Source organism: Mastacembelus armatus, chromosome 16, assembly GCF_900324485.2.
Source record: "Mastacembelus armatus chromosome 16, fMasArm1.2, whole genome shotgun sequence".
In the NCBI taxonomy this organism is placed as follows: Eukaryota; Metazoa; Chordata; class Actinopteri; order Synbranchiformes; family Mastacembelidae; genus Mastacembelus; species Mastacembelus armatus.
This window is the reverse complement of record NC_046648.1, coordinates 2,636,697-2,658,879: the sequence shown is the minus strand read 5'-3', so window position 1 is coordinate 2,658,879 and position 22,183 is coordinate 2,636,697. Positions and strand designations below refer to the sequence as shown.

At 42.1% G+C, this 22,183-nt stretch overlaps 1 protein-coding gene across 1 annotated transcript in view; it reads left to right on the top strand.

Moving 5' to 3' along the window:
• The first annotated feature begins 362 nt into the window (after positions 1-362).
• Positions 363-22,183, top strand: part of sntb1 (syntrophin, basic 1) — a 28,712-nt gene continuing 6,891 nt past the window's right edge. Inside the window, exons 1-6 of the mRNA XM_026293692.1 lie at positions 363-1,278; positions 10,555-10,795; positions 17,403-17,520; positions 17,699-17,788; positions 19,984-20,120; positions 20,293-20,489. Coding sequence (XP_026149477.1) covers positions 750-1,278; positions 10,555-10,795; positions 17,403-17,520; positions 17,699-17,788; positions 19,984-20,120; positions 20,293-20,489 — 1,312 coding nt within the window. The 5' untranslated portion in view covers positions 363-749. The remainder of the gene's footprint in view (positions 1,279-10,554; positions 10,796-17,402; positions 17,521-17,698; positions 17,789-19,983; positions 20,121-20,292; positions 20,490-22,183) is intronic.

Below are 22,183 nucleotides of genomic sequence, written 5' to 3'. Positions count from 1 at the left end.
GAGCTGAACTCTGAAGTTCAGGGTTGACAGAGGATGAGGATGATGTCTGGAATAATACCAGCAGAGATGAAGCCCCGGGGAGGGTGTGTGTGTGTGGTGGGGGGGGGGGGGGGAGCTCTGTCCCCTCTGTCTTCAAAACCCCAAACCGACACAGGCGCATTCCTGTGAGCGCGTATTCCAAGTCACATTGGACATTTGAAGACTGTAAACTTCAGTCCCAGTCACGTGTTAGTCTGTGTTAGATTTAAAAACATGTTTCAAAGCGTCTGCGTCTATAACCAACATGAACAGGTTTGTTTTCTGATGCTTGTGGCTGGAGAAGCAGATCACATCCATAAACACCATATTTAATGTCACAGTGCGTGTTGGCGATATGCCGTGCACCACCTGATGGCAAATATCACCAGAGCAATAGGACTAACGTGACGGGTTTTTTGCAGCATTAGTTCTGCGTCTCAAACGTCGTGCGCAAATGATGAACATATTTTGAGCTTGTAGGATCTGAAGATGTTTCGGCGGACGGCGGGGGGAGTAAACTCCACCCAGCAGACGGGATCTCCAGCAGGCGGAGCGCAGGACAGCTTTTGCCATCAGGGCTCGGGCTGGTTGGTCGGGACGCTCGACAAGTCCCGCACAAAACTTTCGAGGAGCAAAGTCCACCCTGAGCGTGAGGGAAACCGGGTGGAAGTTAATGTGTGAGACTGTGCCTGACACAAAATCACATGGCATTTTAAAGAAATGCTCCAAAGATGGCGGTGGTAATAGCGACGGGAGTTTCGGGCGCCTCGGGAGTGCAGAAAAGTGGATTTGTAGAGGTTTTGGTGCGGGAGCGGTGGCACAAAGTTTTGGTGAACTTGAACGAGGAAACGCTCACGTTAAGCTGCGAGGAGAGCGGAGACAACCTGAACTCTAACGGCGTTACAAATGGATCTTACCTGGACAACAATAACACTAACTCCAACAACGGCCCCCAAACTGTGCGCACCGCCTTCACGGACCTCCCGGAGCGAGTGCCCGAGGCGATCGCCAACAGAAAGCGGTGCGTCAAGGTGACCAAGCAGGAGATCGGGGGGCTCGGGATTAGCATCAAAGGGGGGAAGGAGAATAAGATGCCTATCCTCATCAGTAAGATATTCAAAGGGCTCGCAGCGGACCAGACCCAGGCTCTGTACGTCGGGGACGCCATCCTGTCCGTGAACGGTACGAACCTGCGGGACGCGACCCACGACGAGGCTGTACAGGCGCTGAAACGGGCCGGGAAAGAGGTGACTCTGGAAGGTAAGGCAGGCCGCTCACACGGTGTGTAGAGGATCACGGAGACCAGTGTAATCCCAAACTTTTTCCATTCCACGTGTATGCACTTTCTCATCTAACAAACTCCTACAAGATCAGGTCTCATTTTATAAGGCCCCCCGTGTGAGCGTTACTGCGGGTGTATGCATGACAGGACTGGGTCTCAGTTTGACCAAGGTCACTCTGTGATTGGAATTGGAAATATTTGGAAGCATTTTTATGGAGACGTGCAGAGATAGAAGCTCATATATGCATGAGCCTCCTGTCCCTGAGGGAAGAAAACACCTAGAATGATGGGATGAGAGTATTTCATCCCACGCCTGCCTATTTCCTAGACTGGTGTTGGACTGTTTTATGCATATCCTGCTGTAGCTCAGTTACTCTCGTTGTGGTCCTCAGGACACGAAGTAGAGCAAGTTTTATATTGTACCTGCATGATTGCATTCATTTACTGGGCCAGGTATAAATCACTCCCTGATTAGATGAACAGAATGAGCAGCAGGGCTCTGAGTGCTGCAGCCTGCGGTAGGATGTGATTTATTTTCCATTAGTGAGGAGAGGTAATTATAAGAGCTGGGAAGGAAAATTATGCATTTTTGGGCCACCCTAAACTATTAATATCTCATTTCATTACAATTATTTTCTTATTGATTCACAAAATTAGAGTGGGTTGTCCCATATCTGGCTCTTATCTCCTGTGTCCTGTCTGGTTTGTGTTGGGAAGGTTGGATCACAGCTGAATTTCTAGTAATTTATATATGGCAAGCAGCTGTTTTGTTGTTTGTAATCATACCTCCAAAACCTGTTTTGGTCTTCAGTCAAGGGATATTTATGGGATGACTGCAGAAATGAGATCTGTCACCTACAGAACACGCACAATACAATATCTGAGATAACTGACTGGGTGGATTTAATAAATTATATTACTCTTTTCAAAACCCATCAGGGGCCTTTCTGTGTGGAGTCTGCATGTTCTCCCTGTGCTTGTGTGGGTTTTCTCCAGGTACTCTGGTTTCCTCCCACAGTCCAAAAACATGTATGTCAGGTTGATTGGTGACTCTAAATTGCCCATAGGAGTGAGTGTGAGTGTGTGAGGTTGTTTGTCTCTATGTGGCCCTGTGATGGACTGGTGACCTGTCCAGGGTGGACCCCTGCCTTTCACCCAAAGAGAGCTGGGATAGGCTCCAGCAGATCCCTGGGACCCTGGTTAGGACTAAGGGGGTCTAGATGATGGGTGGATATTACTCTTTTCTCTCCCCCTACCCCCCCACAGTCTCTCTGAGAACCCAATTGAAAAGAAGCACTTATGATATGATGCATCATATCCACAGCAAAAGGGGGAATGATACAGTTTTTAAAAAGTATATATAACTGCACCTTTACCATCAGGACCCACTTGTTTTATACCATAGTTTGGAAAACTAGCTACCTTTTGAACGAAAAAACAATTCAGATTTCTAAGGAAAGTTATGCAACCACAGGCGCCATGGGAGAACCATGCAAGATCAAACTCATATAGTCGCTCTTCACTTCATACTCCTTTCAAAGCAAGGCCACTCAAACAAATCCACCTCTGTATTTCCTCAAGCCGCTCTCTTTTGTAGTTGTTTTTTTTCCAGAAGTGAAGAGGAAAATTAGGCTGATGGCAGACAGATTCCACTGTGATGAACATCAATTTGCCCCCGTAACACACATGTACACACACACACACACACACACACACACACACACACACACACACACACACACAGGAAAATGTTGCACACATGTGCCCCCTTCTGTTTTTTTTTTTTTTTTCTAGTTCCTCTGAGGACTTTTGGACCCAAGATAGTGCGAACAAAGTTTCTCTCTCTCTCTCTCTTACACACACACACACACGCACACACACGCACACACAGGCACACTCCATCATATACTCACACACACGCAAACATGGTGATGATCCTTCCCAGGGGGGCACAGGGGCTTTGCTGCAGAGGGAGAAGTAGGTCTCAGCTGAAAACTTACCAAGATAAGAAAGAGAGAGGGAATGGAGCGGGAAGGGAGGAAGGAAGAAATGGGAGAGGGGGAATAGGCGGAATGTGAATTTAGGAGGGAAAGTGCTAAGAGGGAGAGAGATACATTCATTAGAAAGAGGCTGAAACAGAGGGAGTGCTAACAAGAGGGGCTGAGAGGCTGATAGAAGGATGACAGTGAGGGTTAACTCAGGGGTAATGGGGACACAACTACAACTGCACTCAGCTTTATTTGGGAAAGTAATAAAAGTGATGTTTGAGGACATGAACGTTGCTTGACACATAATTAAATAAGATGTGAGCAGTGATATGTAAAGCCTACAGGTTTGTGATATTCCATTTTTTATTACTGGGTATAAGCTTCCTACAGAAGACTGCTGTATGATACAAGAGATGGAAAGGAAGCGTTATTCAAGTGGAACGAGAAAAGGTAGACCTCTTATGGGAGAGGGGTGTGCATCTATGTGCACCCTGCATTGTCTGCAAGAGAGCATTTATATGCATGTTTGCAACCTTTGTAATTTACTGTAGCATAGTCGTGTCTTCTTGGAAACATGATTAGGAAGATAGAGGGCAGATTGAAATGTGCAGCAGCTGCTTGCATCCACCTGATGCGAGCTGGAAGAGGACAGGAAGTTGCCTTAGTGGTTAAGAAACCGCTCTCCAAGCAGAGGAGCAGGGTTTAAACCCCCATGTCTGAGATCATCCGCTTTGTTAAAGTGCCCCCTGGGCGACTCTCTGCTGGCTCAGTGAGCAGCCTGACAAGCCAAAAAAAAAAAGAATCTCACTATGGGGAACAATCAAGACTCTGCAGCTATGTCACAAAGCTCGTAGTAACCACAGCCAGGGACATTATGGTGGTCCAGTGATGGACTGGTTATGCATAAATATTACAGTATGTATAGTGTATCGTGGTGGAAAGTACTGGAATTTGTCCTAAGTTTGTATTTGGACTGAGTTTTGCCACTTAAGTTCACATAGTAGGTCACTAGGGAGATCATTAGGTGAGGTGACAAGTTGCACGTGGAGCACAAGAATCACTGACGACGTTAAAGGTCGCTCTGTTCTATATGTTCTATAGACCTGTTTCACAGCACACATTTTGACTTGTCATAGCAGGAAAAGCACAAGTGAAAGAAATTTCATTAACAGTTGTTCTATCAAGTGGCCCAGTGAGCCATGACAGTGAGCCGTCACGCACCACACCACCTCGCTGCAGCGAGATCACCTAAACAGACTGTAAATGTTTTTAATGCTTTCAGTGCTTTTCCTGCAATGACACGCCAAAAATACCTGCTGTTTATTCAAGTTTCCCAATAAGTCATGACCGTGTGACAGTGAGCCAGCGTCCACGGCCTTAAGGCTGAAGCTCCTAAATAGAACTGAGCCGAAAAGGCTGCCAGGCGGCAAAGTAGGCAGTTTTTAAACTCCTCTCTTAATCTGTATTCTCTGTTTTGTTTTTTGTACATTCAGTCGCTTGTAACAACATCATGAGCGCAACGCCCCAAGTGCCTCTGAGGATGTGGTAATTCTCAGGCAAATTCTAAAGCATATATTTGATTTCTAAGCCGATTTGTGGACATCAGCGATAATGATATCCTTGGGAACTGTTAGTCAGACACACTGAATGGCATCAATATACATATGTGTGTTTTGACTTTGTCTGACTTTTGACTCATATCCAACTTGCGCAGTATCTTTGCCTTCCTTTCAGCCCTCCCACGCCTCCCCGGGGGAGGCTTTTGTCTTCCTCTTTCAGATTCGTCCTGCTGGATGTTCATGTCTGTTACAGACCATATCATGTCATTTTGCAAATTTCCTAATCCTGTAACAGTGAGTTTCAATGTTGTTGTCAGTTCATTTGTTTCAAGTACACCTAACCTTTCTAAACATTGTCGAAGGATCCTGGTCTACAAGTCTCCTAAAATCAAGGCCACAAATAGAATCTGTCAGGAGACGTGACCTCTTTTCTCAACAACAATAAAACTCTACAGGTGTCGGTCGGGCTGAAAGGAGCATTTCACATGGATAAATGCTCCCAATAGAGGAATCCAAAGCTTATCAGGCCTGGCATTATGGCTTCTAAGCTGTGATAGGACGATATTAGTGTCAACTGCAGGATATTATATTGAGGTAATATAGATAATATAGTCCAGTATTTCTACTGAATAGTTCAATAGAAATACTTGAGTAATCGACACCTTGTGGCAGCTCGAGGCAAAGAATTTTTTTTTTAATCGAATTCCCCGATTTCCTCGAGGATTCATTGCAGCCCTAGTCCGAATGGATTAATGTGACGTGAAAGTGATGATAGAAAACAGTCCGGGTTGAAACTGGCAGTACTGTAGTTGGACTCCATGGGTAAATATTACACCAGGTTTATTTTAATATATGCACACATAATCAAACAGTACTCTCTGGAAGCACTGAGACAAGTCCAAGTAACATACATAAGGAAGTGGAGGAAAATAAGAATAAAAAGTCTGAATACAACAAGTACATCTGCTGCAAACTTCAGCAGACAGAAAGTGAGTCAGTGTCCTGTAAACTCTCCAGCGAACCCTTAACATGCCTCACCTGTCAGTCCGTGACACAGACTGTCTGTGTGTGTCTGTGAGCTTGTGACTACTTGTGTGTATTGATGTATCAGCAGCGTAGTCTAGACTGATGCCACAGTCAATTTGCGGTTTTGTGTGTGTGTGAGTGTGTGTGAGTGTGTGAGAGTGTGAGTGTGAGTGTGTGTGTGTGTGTGTGTGTGAGAGAGAGGAGAAGAGTTTACCAGCTGTTTAAGTCATTAGGGAAGCTATCATCCCCCGTGCTACTGTGTGTGGAATCTGACTCAGAGCGGATGATGGTGATGATAACAACAACAACGGTGCTGTTGTGGTGAAGATAATACATTGAATCATTCATTCTCGGCTCTGTGAATATTATATACACTTGTTTGTCTTTCCTGTCGGCTTTGTTTGAAGAGGAAGGAAAAAAAAAACCTTCCCCCTCCAGGTGTATTTGTTTGTGCATGGTGTTTGTTTTGCTCTCGTTTTCTTCTGATGGTCATTATAAAACACAGCTCATCCACGCTGGAGAACATTTAACATTTAAATTAGGAATTTCAAAAACATGCAACAGTGATAACACAAATGACCCAGAATAAGGAGCCTGTGAGACTGTTATACTGCTTCACTGACTTCTGTTGAGTCCGTGACACTGCAGATGAGTCAACAGCACACTGTAAAAACTACCATCTGCTCACACTTTCTGTGGATGTGGTTTTGAAGCATAGTGGTTTATTTAGCAATTTATGGAAATAGTGGAAAATAAAAACCCCCAGTCTCTGGTCTAATGTCTGATTACTTTTTTCCACATTTTTTGATATGAGCGAGTAACTTTATGAAAAACATTGAGAAATGTCTTCAAGTTCTTTTAAAATATGACATTTTATCAAACATCTTCATTGATCAGTGTTTTCTTTATGCAAACACAGATTTCTGGCCTTTTTTTTTAGTCATGTTCTTACAGAGTTGGTAACAGTTTGACATGACGTGTAACGTTCACTGTCAGTGAGTCATTTTACCAACTCACAATTGAGAATTGTTTGTTTCCATCCAGCCTAGTTACTGTTCATTGTTCAGTTAAGGTGATGTTTCAATTCTTTGACATATTGGTCTGAATCTTACAGAAATATGTCCTGATGGGGGACTTGTAAAAATGTTTGGTGCTTTTTGTGTCCAGATACCTGAACAGGACTAAAAGCCTTTATTTTGCAACCAGAGGAATCTTTTTTATTCTTGCTGCCTCTTTGCCCTGATCTACTCTCTTCCCATCTATTCTCTCCCACAGCCTTACATTTTTTCATGTAATAAAAAAATCCCCATTTGAGCATGAGGCAGAAAGTCCAATGACTTCAGACCTCATTAAAGATTGTTATGGTCAGTTAAGTGAAACAGGCACAATGAGACAGATACAGTAATTACACCTGATGTTATGGAGTGAAGAGTGTGTGTGGGTCAAGGGGGTTTGGTGCTGCGTCACAAATGCTTGAGGAATGCAACTACACGTGTGTGTGTGTGTGTGTGTGTGTGTGTGTGTGTGCGTGTGTGTGAATTTTTGTGGTTTACACAGTTGAAATCCTTTGATTGTTGGCACCATTGTCAACAAACAAGCTCCAATACTTCTGAAATTAATTTCTCACATTTGTAAAAAGTGTAAAAAGTGAGTACATTTTTAAAATAACCGAATGGCCTTTAAGTGTCATAAATGCAAGTCAATGGGACACTCAGTGGAGAACTGAACAGCTTGTCTTTGACAGTACGCTGCCATTAATACACCTGCGTCAACACCACGGCAACAGCAAACTATTGTTTTCTAAATCAAACTGATTGGTGTGTTTCTATATGTCTGCTCTCTCTTTGTTCCAAGCATGAACCAGAAAAAAATAAGAAGAATGAGAAAAATGTTTGGCTCCTTTAGTTTGACTTATATAACAGCAAACCAGATTGTAGCCTGTTTTCAGTGGAGGATCAAGTAGTAATGGTCTTATCCTCGCCAAGTTCTTATCATGCTATTGAGGTTATTGTGCAGAGTTGGCTGTTTTGATTCAGTGATGGAACAGAAACATGACCCAGGGGAATGCACACACGCATTTACACACTTCTAGTGTAATGATCATGGATGTGGACTCCACCCCGTTTATTTTCCCCTCTGCTGGAAACATTTGCACTCTGTCTCTTTTAACGGTGCGTTTACATTTCCTCTTTCCAGGCTGTCTTTGTAAATGTTACCAGACAACAATTTACCCACTAAACATCATATTTTTTTACCACGCATGGGGAAGATACAGGAAGCACCATTTTAATGGAAGGGAAACACTGGCCGGTTGAAGGCAGAACAGATTTTGACTTGCCCGTTCATCAGACAGGCATTGTAGAGTCCTGGGTATGACCAGCTACTCCTGGGTTTTGGAATCTAATGCCAGGCAGCATAACTCCCCAACACATAACTATAAATGATAATGATAAACAAATCATTACATTCAATGAGGCTACTTTTTTTTTTAAAGCTGCAGAATATGGTTGACTGAGCATGTTTGCAGTTATCATGAAGTGAAATGATGCATTTGTTAACGCGAGTCCAGTAAATTGGCAGAAAAACAAAACTTTGTAGGTCTTAGATATTTTCTATTTCAGGTTCACCATGCTCTGCAGCACAGAAGATGAGGCAGACAACGTGTGTTAGTGTGTGTTTTTTGTACTCACACATCAGTTATGAAAAATGTGCCGTCTTTTCTCCCCCTACATTTAAATCCTACATGGTATCTAACACACAAAGGAAGGCAAGGTTGGCATCAGCTGACTGCAGCAGTCTTTTTAGTCCAGTGGATTCCCTTGTATTGTATCTTGCTAACAAGCATTTAACAAATAGATCGGCTCTTTTTCAGTTCTTTAATCTGATCTGACTGCGTGGGTTCTTCTGCTGTGCAGTTGTCTCTGTGGGTCCATTGAGGACACGCTAACATCACTCCCTTCCCCTCCTCTGTGTGTCAGCTTGTCTCTTTCCTCTACAGGTTGGTGGTTAGGCTTGTTACACAGTCTCGTAAGGGGCTATAGTGCTTCTCCCTAGAATAGTTCACATGCTGGATTACAAATGCCACCAGCCATATGCCAATTATGTGTGGCTTGTACAGTGGGATATGCCAATTAGACATCCAGGGCATTCAAAGTGTTGAGAACATTCAGGACAAAGAGGGAGTGCTGAGCACCCACTTTATCCCTGCCTCTATTTCTGTCTTTCACTGAAACGTGTGTCCTGTCTCTGTGTTCTCGCCTTCTCAAACCTAAAAGCATGTGGAATTTAAAATAGTTATCAAGCCCCCAGTGATTTGGAGATTGACTTTTACAAGGATGTGTTCTGTTTTTACTGCTCAGAAAGTTTATCCAGCAGCATCACTTGTGACCATACTATCAGAAAACGGTGGTAGGTAGGGGTAGGTTTAGTGTTTTTGATGCCATAACTCTCTTGATACTGCCTGTCTGTAGCAGCTAAGGCAAGGTGTGAATCATCAGTGCAGAATAAATGCTTCGATTTTTAAGAGATGTGAGGATGCCACTCAAATCTCTTTGGCTAACTGTCGTTTGACATTTGTTGCTACCATTAATTTGGCAAAAGAGAGAGCCAACTGTGCCAGAACAGAACAAGTAATCATCAGATCAACTGAGCTTCCTGCTGTCTGTGCAGAAAACATCTTAATTTAGTGGGAAAATAACATCCATCCATTTTCTATACCTGCTTATTCTTATTTAGGGTCACGGGATCTGCTGGAGCCTATCCCAGCTCTCTATGGGTGGAGGGCAGGGGTACACCCTGGACAAATAACAAGGTTTACATAGATTAAACATTAATTTTAATAAGTAACTTATAGACTTACACTAGGTCTCCTTTAAAGAAATTCCATTTAACCTTTTTATGCAAATATGAACCAGTGTACATGAGGTGATCTTGTTATCCGATAGTCACGAGTTGTACTATTAAAGAAGGAAATGACATGTTGGCAACTTTCCATAGACTACCCACACACATTCTGCTAGGCCTTTGCACCGGAATACAAACATCCTTAATGCACAGAGTTGTTGTTAAGAATAATTTTTCTCAGTCTGCTGCCCCATGTCACTCTGGTACACATCAAAAGACTCAGCCGTGCCATAATTAAACAGTTTCTGTTTCTGCTTTGTATCTGATCATCTGTGGTGTCTCCACATCCTTCCTCTGGTCTGTAACAACAAACTAATACAAACAATGGGAACAATAAGTTATTGTTTGCTTTTTACAGTTGATAAGGCAGATGGGGTTTAAATCACAAAATGGCAGGTAAAACATAAATTCAACAGTTTTAATTGGCCCTTGTCTTAAATGCTGTTAAAACGATGCCTGTGTGCAGTTTAGTGCTAATTTAAATTCTGTCTGGCTGAATTTCAATTCATTTCCATGTATTCACTTTACAAGTTTACACTGTGGTGGTTCGAACTGTTTACCAATTTTTATAAACACTGTGACATTAGTACTAGTAGTAGGGTACTAGTAATCTTTGTACTTTTTTTGTGTCTGTTATGTGAAAGATTACTACAATACTTGGATTCTTTGCTGTATATCTTTAAATTTTGCCAAATAAGGTGTTTAAACCAAAAAATGTTTTTTCTAATGCTCCAATTATCCAAACTGACTGTAAACGTTTTCATACTTTCCCGTCCAGTCAAGTACATGCGTGAGGCCACGCCATACGTCAAAAAGGGTTCCCCCGTGTCAGAGATCGGCTGGGAAACCCCCCCTCCTGAGTCTCCCCGCCTCGGCAGCCCTCCCATCACCTCCTTCTCATCGGACCCTCCGAGTCCTTCCATGCAGCCCTCTCTGTCTCTGCAGGGCGACAGGAGGTGCATACCGCTGAAGATGTGTTATGTGACCCGAGCTATGACCACACCAGACCCTGAGAACAGGTAGGTGAGGCACACGCACATGAGCACACTATAAAACATGCCTGTGTCCTCATTCTTGAGCAGAAGACAATTGTCTTCTCTGTCTGCTCCTCTTGGGCTTATTGGATTTCATTTACAAACTAATGACGAGTTCATATATTCATTCACATAGTTCAGTCAGCCAATTTACATATAATCATTTTTTATAGATTTCCGTTTTTTGTAGGAACTATGATTTAGGCCTGTGTCTGTGTTTTGCCCGTTCTGTCTGATTGCTTCAGATAAGGCTTAGGAAGTTCAGAAGTATTTATTGTTAATTCAGTGAAGTCATAAAGTGTTTAGGGACAATAAAAAAAGAGAAAAACAGAAGTTCAAATGAACCTTCATTTTTACTAAGGAATCTGTATAAACAGTATATAGCCTGTCCTTGATGTTTTTCCTGGCATGGACTCATTTGGTCTGAATGTTAGTTCTTAGAAAAAATAAATTTTTTGGCTCCATCTGACAATTTAATTAGTTAGTTATAATATTTGTGACATATCACTGTGTTACAGCTGCACAGGCCGTTATCCAGCTGGATGCTGATGTTATTTAGAGCCGTGAGAGATATGAGCTCTGCTGATGTTACTCTGTGACCCTGCACATTAGTCTGCGACATAGTTGGAAATTTCACGGTGACGTTCGCGGTGCTGACTACTCTTTACTGTGAGTTTTGACAGTCTGATTATTTACTGACGTCACAGCTGGAAAAACATTATGAACTTTTGAAGGCTGCTGAGCAAACAGGCAAAGATGTGTCGGGCATACGTCGAGTGTTCACTGCCACAAGTAACGTGCAGGCTTTGCTTCAGTATTGTTACTGGCCCATGGTTGAGAAGGTCAACCTTGAAACAGCCAGAAAATGGTTACCTTAATTAACCAAAGGCTAAGAAACTCTGCTGCCATTTAACTCAGCAGTGTCAGAAAGAGAACAGACATGTTTCCTGGGTCGTGTGATATCCTGAAGGGATTACTGGAGCGTCATCTCAGACTTTTTAGGCCATTTTCACTTTGTTAAAGAAAGATATTTGAAATATCAGCAGGGGGTGGTCTGATAGGAGGTTCTGTCAAGTTAATTGGTTGGTAATATGACAATGGCCCAATCAAGCAGCATGTGGGCAGAAAGCAATTTACTCAGTTTTTGGTGCTTTCTGTCCCAGCAAACTCTCCCCCCGTTTCTGTCCTATCATGTAGTTTCCCTTCTCACTCATCATGTTTTCTCTAGCAATGGTTTCACCTGTCTCGTGTTTGTTCTCCAGTCTTTGTCTACTTGCTGTTCCCCTTCATGTGTCTTCTCTGTTCCCAGCTTTCCCTCTAACCTGTTTCTGTTTCTGAACTTCGCCTTTTGTCTCTCTTCTCTTCCCGTCATCACCCCTCTCTTAATTATCTCTTCTTCTCACTGCAGTTTCCAGTGTCTCTCTATCCTGCTGTCTCTTCGTCTGTGCATGTGCCGCTCTGCATACACTATGTATGATTTTTAGACATGTGACATCGATGAACCTCACTAAACTTAAAAGCTTCTGACAGTGGAAGCGACATCAAAGTCACGTAGCGACAGTGAGGTTTTCTTCGTCTCTATGGATATTATTATATATTCATGTAATTGTAAAACACAAATGAAAACACACAATAAGATAAATTAATAAGAGCATCTAACATGAAGAGTAGATAGATGTGAGTTGGCTTGTTACTGTAGGATAACATTTAATTTCTGTTTAAAAACAAAAACAAATGCAGTTATGAGGTTTTTTTTTTTTTTTTCTGGGAATAAATATTCTTTGCAGAGCAGGTTATTAACAGAGAGTGTGCCCATTTAGCTATTCTCTGCACTTTGCCTTTGGCAGCATGAGCACCATTAGGGCTCTTGTGGTTTGTGATTTGGGCTTGAGATCAGTTCACATGCTGACCAGGATCTGAGGCCATGTTCTCACTATGTGAGCATTTTTGAAAAAGCATCTTTTTTGCCAGATTCTAGTAGAATATAAAGGTGTGATCACACAAATTTGTACTCCTGCGAGGTTGTCAGCTTCAAAAACGTGTTGCAACTTCACATTTTGCGGCCAAAAATAATGGCCTAATAATCTTCTCAGGGAGCCCGGGGTAAAGTAGTCTTCTGCTGGGTCACAGGATGACCCCCAGCTTTGCTGAGAGTTAGATGAGAAGGCCTCTACCAGTCCCAAGTGAGTGGATTAACTATGTAGGCACTGTCAGTGCGTGTCACCATCTCTGTATAGAGGTGCTGAACAGAACCAGGCTCTTAGCTCTAGTTTTGTATTTGACTGGTCTCGTCTGACTGTCAGAGAAAATGCAAATAAGAGTATTTCCTTAGATGTGATAGATATGAAATATTTATAGATTCTACGTGTTCAAGCTTAAACCAGTGGTTGCACTGCCCAGATGTTCTTAGATACAGTATGTGTTTGTGTAAATAGCAGAGCTTAAAATATTTAGCCTGAAGGTCAAAATGCTAGCTCCCAACTGCTTGGTCAAACTCTGAGCTGAACATTCACAAATCTTGGTCGAAGCATTAAACCATTTAAGAGCACAATAGGTTCGAACATTCACTTCGTTGCTCATAACTTTGACTTTATTGGTCGGATACTTAGACAAGGAGTTGGGGTCAATATCTCATCGTGTGATAAGGTGAGTTTTTGCTCCACACAGATAAGACTGTGTTTTGTGGTTTTATGAAGCTGGAATGCTGATTCACAGACACAGATAAAGTCCTCTATCAAGTTCACCTTGACTAGCTTGTTTTTTTTTTTTTAAATTCCTTTCTTATCCGTGAAGCAGGTCAAATTCCACTTTGCCTCACCAGTAAATATTTAGTAAATGTTTAAATGGGAGTGAATGTTGTCTGTTATGTTTAAGCCATGTCCATGGAACTTAAAATGGGAAGTCACAGTAAACCTATGACAGACAAAACTAAGCCTACCATGTGTTAATTACTTTATTTTAGTTCATATTTATTTAACCTGGTAAAATTCCACCAAGGTTAGAAACTTCTTTTTCTTTTTGAGACCTGGTCAGGACTGCAGAGTTTCAGGTTAGACGATAGAGCCTCTAAACAAATGTAAAAACCAAGTCGACAATGTATGAAGGATCGAACAGGGTAAGAATAGACACCGATTCAAAAACAACTGTTAAAAAATGATTTCCCACGAGGCTGAAGCAGAAAACATGAAAGTTTTCTTCCTATCTCCATCCCAACAGACAGTAAACACTTGTCTTTGTGATCTACAGTTATGATTAGAAGATTAAACACGTTGACAAGGATTTAAAGGAAGTTTGTTTAGAATACTTTATACACCAGCGACTTCATTAGAGATGGATGGCCACCCAGCTCTGAAATACCGAGCACAAAGGTGAGTTTGAGGACAAGTGACAGAGCTTGATGCACTGTGATCAGAAAACAGTCCAAAATTCATGTCCTGTATAACACGTCAGTTATGAGCTGGTGAGAAAGTGGCAGCAACCAGCCTTTTCTTGTCATCCAGAGAAAAACAAGATTTGTCATTTCAGTCTTATTTTCTTAAGAAAATGTCAAAAAGTTGTCGAAAAGAAAACTCATCAAGCCAAACAGCAAGATGTTCATAACAACTGACAACATCTATTTTCTTCCCCTGAGCTATCACAATATATGACACCTGTGCCTGGAAATTTCAGCTCTTGCATTACTAAGTAACATTCACTCGGTTTGGCCTGTTTCACTACAAGTGGAGTTCAATGAGCTGCTGCTAAAATATTGAAGAAGAGTGTGTGAAGTGCTTTTGTGACAGAGTGGGCACAGCTTTATGAAACCACATCACCTTTATAACAACAGGTTCGGTATAAGTTCCATCTGCTTCTGTGTCTAAATTATTTATATTAGTGGGGGATACAAGTGGGCTGAGCACAGAACATTGGAGCTAAATAAAAGCAGGTCTATAATCATGAGTTGGACTGAGACATTTACCAGGAATGCAGGTAATGAACCAACACAAGCCTCAGTGGAGTCAAAATGATCAAACTTTCCACCCTGCCAGACGGTCAATAAACAGAATCAAATTAGAATAAGCATTTTTCCTACGAAGAATAAGTCATGAAATGTGACTGTGATGTAGATTCTATATTGTGTTAACCTTTAAATTCACCAGCCAGTGGACAACTGCATGTTACAGCCAGTGGTTACACTCAAGACTTCCCCGTGTTCAGAAAGACACAAGCAGCAGTTGCAGAGGCAGCTGCATGTCTGCCTGCATGCCTGTTATAGAATAGCAAAGAAAGTAGAGACAGGTCAAAGTTCTGACCTGCAGCAGGTCTGGATCTCTGTTCATATTGCAGGACTACATAAGACTAAAAGCACAGCACACAGGCCACTGCAGCAGTAAAAAGCTGAATGGGCAATCATAAAATGTATGTGGAGTGGGACCCGTCCATAATCCAACAGGTGGTGGAATTTAAATTGCAGCAAGCAGTGAGTTAGAAACAGTCGTCATAAATTAAAATTCATTGTACACACCCACCTGCACCAAAACGGATTCTGCAGCAAAACGTCCAGTAAACGTATTTAAAAAATGTAAATAACAGCACAAAGACAAAGGATGTACTGCCATCTTGGTCTTCATGGGTAGTGTCCTGGAATGTAAATGAGTTTCAGATCTGACGTGGTTTAAGATGCATCGTGTTAAGTACCAGGAAATCCTGCTTATCTTTTTTTTCCTGCAGACGGTGCAGTGTCCCATCCATCTGAGAGTGCTTCTCTTCATCTCAGCAGATGTTGTTTTAACTGTGTTTAAACCTAAGAGAACTGAAGGATATGAGGAAAGGCGCTGCTGCACGTAGAGTGATCAGAAGAGACGATAAAAAGGAAGGAAAGAGGAGTAAGGGACTATAAAAGAGAGACCCATCATTTTTTTTAGTTTGGGATGAAGAGAGACTGGCTTTATTTTAACTGTTGAATATGCTGAGGACATTTTCCTCACCACAACAAACATTGCATACAAGACTTAAAAACCCTTTTACAACAGGGAAAAGTTGCTGTAATGCTGGAATAGCCTGTTAAGTGTAGAGTTTTGATCTGGTGAAATCCCAGAACAGTACTGTGCATAAAATAAATAATACAGCAACACACAGACCTCACATGGCCGTACAGCTTGAATATTTAATTATTAGGCCTTTGCTCTGAAAGGACTCAGCTGCCTAAAAATGCTGTTGAGCAGCTTGTTTTTCTTGAGACTTGTCTTGAGTCTTGTTTTGACATGACTTGAAGTTCGATTTCTCCTGAAAGACTTTACAACCAGCCGGGTTTGGCACCTGCATGTTGAGTCGTCATATGGATTTTGGCAGCGGTGAGTTGGGATGAAATGATGAGATGAAATTGACCTGTGTCATGAACACAAGAGATGAGTTTAGCTTTAGTTTTATTTGCTGCTAAAACCAACACTACCCTTAAAAAGCTCATTTACCAAACACACATCTGGCTCTGGAGACTCCCCCTTCCTCCGCTCCTCTCTCTCCTGGTTTGTCCTTAATCAACTTGGCTTTTAGAGGCACCACTTCTATTTTTAACCCAGAGTAACACCTGGAGCTGGTGTAAATGGTCTCCCCCAGCTTCTTCAAGGGGTTTGATGGAAAAGCAGATTTATCACATTCACTGGGGCTTTTCCAGGTCCCCAGTGTGCGTGAATAAAGCAAGCTGCAGAGAAAGCATGTTTGCGGAGCTGAAACGGCCCTGGGTGTGGGCTGGTTTCTATTTTAGACCACTGGGAGCACCTGGACAGTGAGAGATGTTAGATTGTTTCAGGACTGGTGGTAGACTAATCACATCAACAATGCCTGTACATGTTCCTATACATGTACAAATTGCTCTGGTTGTTTCACTTTACTGACTGTTACTTTCACTTTACAGCAGCCTCTTCTAGAAGTTTAACATCTTACATTTCTGTTTTCTTTCTTGTTCCAAATATTGATTAAACAGCATGAATTAAATAAGCAATATAAATGACATCTTAGCTTGAGTTTGATTCCACTTTGTCTTCATAAAGACTTAATTCGCAGAATATTTGGGGACCTCTCACTCCTTAAAACCCTTGGGACAAGCTCTCTAAAGTTAATATTGGTCAATCGTGGCCTAGTCTCAGCATGAAGTGCACACTGAGGAGTCCTTCACTACGCCTGAATTAACCAGAATTAATAGATCGTGTGTCCGCACTCTGCATCCTCATCCTGGTAGTAACATTTAGCATTTAGACTATTAGCTTTAGAGTATCTGTTCAGAATAATTTTGCTGATGCCTTTACAGAAGTGAACACTAATTGTTCTGATGCTACAATATAAATCGAGCAGAAGTAGATTAGTTAGTGTGTCGTCTGGCCCATAGAGGATGCATAGCAATGCCTGTTTCAGGTTTTGAATTGACTTTAATAAAACCTCTTAAACATGCCCAAGCTGGCGAGACAAACAAACAAGTGTCTGCTGGAGCTGAAACATCAGTGAATATTATTTGGTTTCTGAAACTAAATTGAGTCGCTAGTGATACATTTTCAGTATCAAGAAAGGATAACAGAGCTATTGAAGTGGTTTTAACTTTTCTTGTCATCTCTTCCAGACAACTAGAGGTACACTCCCCTGATGCCAGACACACTGTTGTGCTGCGATGCCCAGACCAGCCATCTGCCCTGTCCTGGTTCTCTGCCATGCACTCTGTCACGTCCACATTGGCACAGGTCTGTCTTTGAGTTTGTTGATTTTACAGGTAACTGCCATCATCAACGTGACTGCTGTAATTAAAATCTTTCAATATTTCAATGGCCATGGTTCAACTCCTGCAGAGCTGCTTTGTGTCTAATGTGCCCTGAATGACCATCAATCCTAAAATCTTGTCACCCCCCCCCCCCCACACAGCGGGCGCTGGCAGAGGTCATCCAGAACACAGCCAGGACGGGGGTTGCTGGAAGCAAAGAGATACGACACCTGGGATGGCTGGCAGGGAAGGTAGAAGTTGGTGTCTGTGTGCTAGAGAGAGACAGGGAGTGTAAAATGCTTTATGATACCCAGCTGTACGATCATATTCATAAGTGTGTGTATATGTGCACATTTTAGTATGGTATCATCTTTCTTATTACCGGTTTGGGTCTGTGGAGTGTAGATGTATAGTGGAGATGTGTGCTCTTGCTCTTGGTCCACTATGAGTTTTACACCTTAAAAGTGTGAACATTAAGTCTTGATTATAGGAGGGTTTTAGTGTCCATAACTTTGGAACATAGGAATGGCGCATAATATTTGCTTCTTTGCTAAGAAACAGGCTGTAATTTTGACACCAGCCTTTAGATTTTGTTGCTTATTCACTTCTGTTTTTAGTTGCGTCTAAAATTGGCTTTTAACTTTTATTTGTTTAGTTTTTTATTATGTTTACTAGACACGCCTTTGAATTACACGGATGTTGAGACAGACTCTGTGTACAATCAAATCTAAAAAAGTCAGAGTGACTGAGAGCAAGGAAACCAACTGGTCATATAAATGCAGGGATGATATCATCATCACAGGGTCCATCCGTCTGTATCTACGATTAGTGACACAGGTCACTGAGTAAAGAAAAACAAGATGTTGCTGCACCACATGTGAGCATGAACATCAGATTGTTTCAAAAACAGACAGTAACTGTGAGTTGTTCAAGTATCTGACAGGCACTGACTGATACTGTCAGTGTTGCTGCTCTCGCGGTATTTCTTTCATATGCTGTCAGCCGTGACCAGTCTGATTTGCGTCTCTGTGCACTGGTGACTAGTTTATGCTCTGGTGATTCAAGTTACTGTGTCTAATAGCAGTAGCTGGTGTTTAGTCTAAGTTTTGGGGGTGTGGCATGTAGTTATGACAAGCTCAGGAAAAACATTATGGCAATCATGAGTATGAAATTGTGTGTGTGTGTGTGTGTGCGTGCGCGCACATTTATGTGTGTACATGCATAATTCATGCACACATTTTTGATATTGACATAAGCACACGCACACAGCTAAAGCCTCACTCTCTTTCATACACAGGCACACCTGTGCAAACACAGCCACACACACACACACACACACACACATCAGACCTGTCTAATTTAGTCCTCATGAATTTGCCAAGATTTGACCCTTCAAATGTGGTAATGCTGTTACTTAGCAACATATTCTCATTATGTTAAAAACTGACCCCTGACCCTCTAAATCCCACGACATGATTGGCTGAGGCAGAACTTCAAAGATCAGCTTAGGATTCCATAGCTGGGCTGCAGATAAGCTCTCATAATGAGAACAATTATGGAGCATTGTAAAATGAAATGCAGGCCTGTGAGTGTGTGTATGAGTGTGTGTCTGTGTGCTCTAAGTTAAGACATTGCCAGTGTGTGTTCTGAGGGGAAAGTGAGGGCCTCGCTTGTCAGAGATGATGGGTGGGCGAGGGGGCGCAGCAAAACAAATAAAACTGAACCTGCACAACAGCCTCCTTTATTTTTAGCTAATACCCCCCCGAATACTGGATCTGGTGAATCTACAGGTTTTGAGTGTAGGACCAGAGCAATTACACTGGTTACTTCATTAATTCGTCCCTTAGTTCCTTCAACAACAGAGGAAGAAGTAATGTTTGTATACCCAGTCATGCTGTAGACTGAATTACACCCAGTGCTGAGTACACACTCTTCTACATATTAAACAAACGCACTATTCCTCACTCTGACACAACATTAGTCCCAGTGACACACAACTATCGATATCGCCGATAAAATACCGGCCTTTTTCTAAAACCTGCAGACAGTTTTAGTATTTGTGATAAATCTAAATCCTGCAGTGTCAGTTTATTTGCAGTTATGCTTAATTATAATTAAGTTATCATGAGGAATAACTTAAGTAATATTAGCATTTTAAACAGTTTTTCAATTCATTTAAGGACTAAATACAAACCTGTACATGTTCCTGAAAATCTGTTGGTGTTATTATATTTAGTACACTTTTAATAATAATCTTTTTCTGTGCTGCTGGGCAGATTCAGATTCTGCTGGTGTACGCACCTATGAAAACAGTACAATAATCTGTTTCAGAAAGCCAGCTTTAAGTTTTCTTTTTCATTTGAGTCTCCCATGGCACTGCACCTATGTATAGCAAATGGACAGTAGGTACAGCGGCCCACATGTCATTATTTTGCTTGTGCTGCAGACAGAGAGCGAGAAGCAGAGCTGGAAGCCGGTGCTGGTGGGAGTGACGGAGAAAGACCTGCTGCTGTACGACAGTTTACCTCTGGGCAAGGAGGCCTGGCAGAGCCCTGCACACATTTACCCACTTTTAGCAACACGGTAGGTCCACTTTCACACTGTATATACAGACATCAGCACACACAGTAGCTGTACAATGAAATATTAAAGAAATCCATTTGAAATAAATAAAGTTCATAGAGACGACTGTTGTCAGCAATGAAAAGGATTTTTATTTTAAAACTAGTCTTAAATGTATATGTCTAAAATACAGTCTGGTCCACTCGGGCCCTGACCGAGGGTCCCCCCACTCTGGCACGGAACTGTACTTTGCCACTCGGACTGGCACGCGGCTCGGCATTGAGACCCACCTGTTCCGGGTCGAGACCACTAAGGATCTGTCCCTGTGGACCAGACACATAGTCAATGGATGTCACGCCTCGGCTGAGATGATCAAAGAAGTCACTACGAGTGAGTGTCAATCCATAACACGACGACATTCACGTTCAGTAACACTGGCACCTTTAAACTGGGGGGACACACAAACATAGCTGTGGATTGAGGAAGTGAGCTGTGCAGGACACTGTGCTGCTTCCTGTGATGCTTAGTCAGTCATGTTCAGGCGTGCTGCAGCAAAACATACCCAGAGAGATTTAAAAGGCTGCAAGGGGAGGAAGTGCTGCCTCGAGGCTACAGTAAAGTCTAAGTCCAATGCATCAGGAAGCATTAATACATGCACACATGTAGACTTCTTTGTGCACTGAGCTAGAAGTAGGTTTGTGATTTAAGTTAACAGGCATATGGAAGATGTTGACAAAGCACTTGCTATTTATATATTTATAGAAAGGAATGCTCTTCTAGTTTGTGTGTGATTTTTGGCATCGACTATTAGTCGTCCAGGGAGTTCCAGCAGAATATCCCCCTCTCTCGCTCCCACTTCACCTCCTTCCCTCTGGAAGTACAAAATGTCCTGGGAACTGAACTTCTCCCCTGGGTCCCCCTCCTCTCTTCATCTATGATAACACAGTGCCAAATTAAGATTAATTTCAACCTCCGCTCATATATGAAACAGCGTGCGTTTGGCACCACATCCTCATTGCCAGTGTTGTTTCCACATTGTTTATCACCATCAAGGTCTTGTTAAAACTCCCCTAAATCATCTCTGCACCCGCTGGTGGTTTAAATATTGCACTGGTATTAGCCTAGCAAGGCTTCATTTACGCCTTCAGAGCTCAGTTTCAATTTAACACTACAAGGTGTGTGATAGCAAGGAGATTTTATATGTCCTTATGCTGCAGTTAGCTGGGAAATGTGAATGTTAGACACTAACCCAGGATACGGGTCAGCGGCACGGGCCAAAAGATTTTAAAAAAAGAGATGGTTTTAATTATTAATTTGAATCAGTGTCTGAAATGAATCCCACAGCTTTTGTGAAACAGACTGATGTTTCCTTGGTTTCCTGTAACAGGAGTAGAGAAGTAATTTACACTTCCCTGAGAAGAGTGATTTTGCATACAAAGTGCATTAAGTCATTTTTCAGGAGTTGCCACTTGAGGAATCATTGACCTTGTCAGCTTTTCGTCTGTGTAACATTCTAATAAATCACAGAGATGGTTTATTCACTGCCGAGGCTTGTGATAAAGATTTGCTCTGAAGATAGATGAACGCTCAATCACACAGTGGGCAGCAGGCCATTCTTAGAGGGATTTTAAAGAGGAAAGTAATTTGTTCAGCTCTAAAATCAAATTTCACCGGCACTTGGCCTGCTGTCATTTCTGTTATAATTATGTCCAAGGTGACTTAAACTTTTAAATGTTATATTGACATTTTGCGCAATTAGCAGGATAAGGTTTCACACCATCGGGGCTTGTACCCTGCATCTACTGCATATCTGCTCAGCCTGGCTGCTACTGCTTGTCTCACATCTCTCTAGTCTGTCAAGGAATTAAAAATCTGACAGTCCTGTACACAGTTTCTAAAAGCAGAATGGAAATAAGTGGCTCTTTTAAAATATTAAAAACACTGGCTAAGAAAACTGTCTTACCACAGGGCTCATTAGTGGCTGTTCTGGGACTTTTGATCATATCACAGGATCTCCATCAGCAGATGGCGTATGCCCAGTTGTCTTGGTGTTGCAGATGTTCATACTTCACACGTTTTTGTGC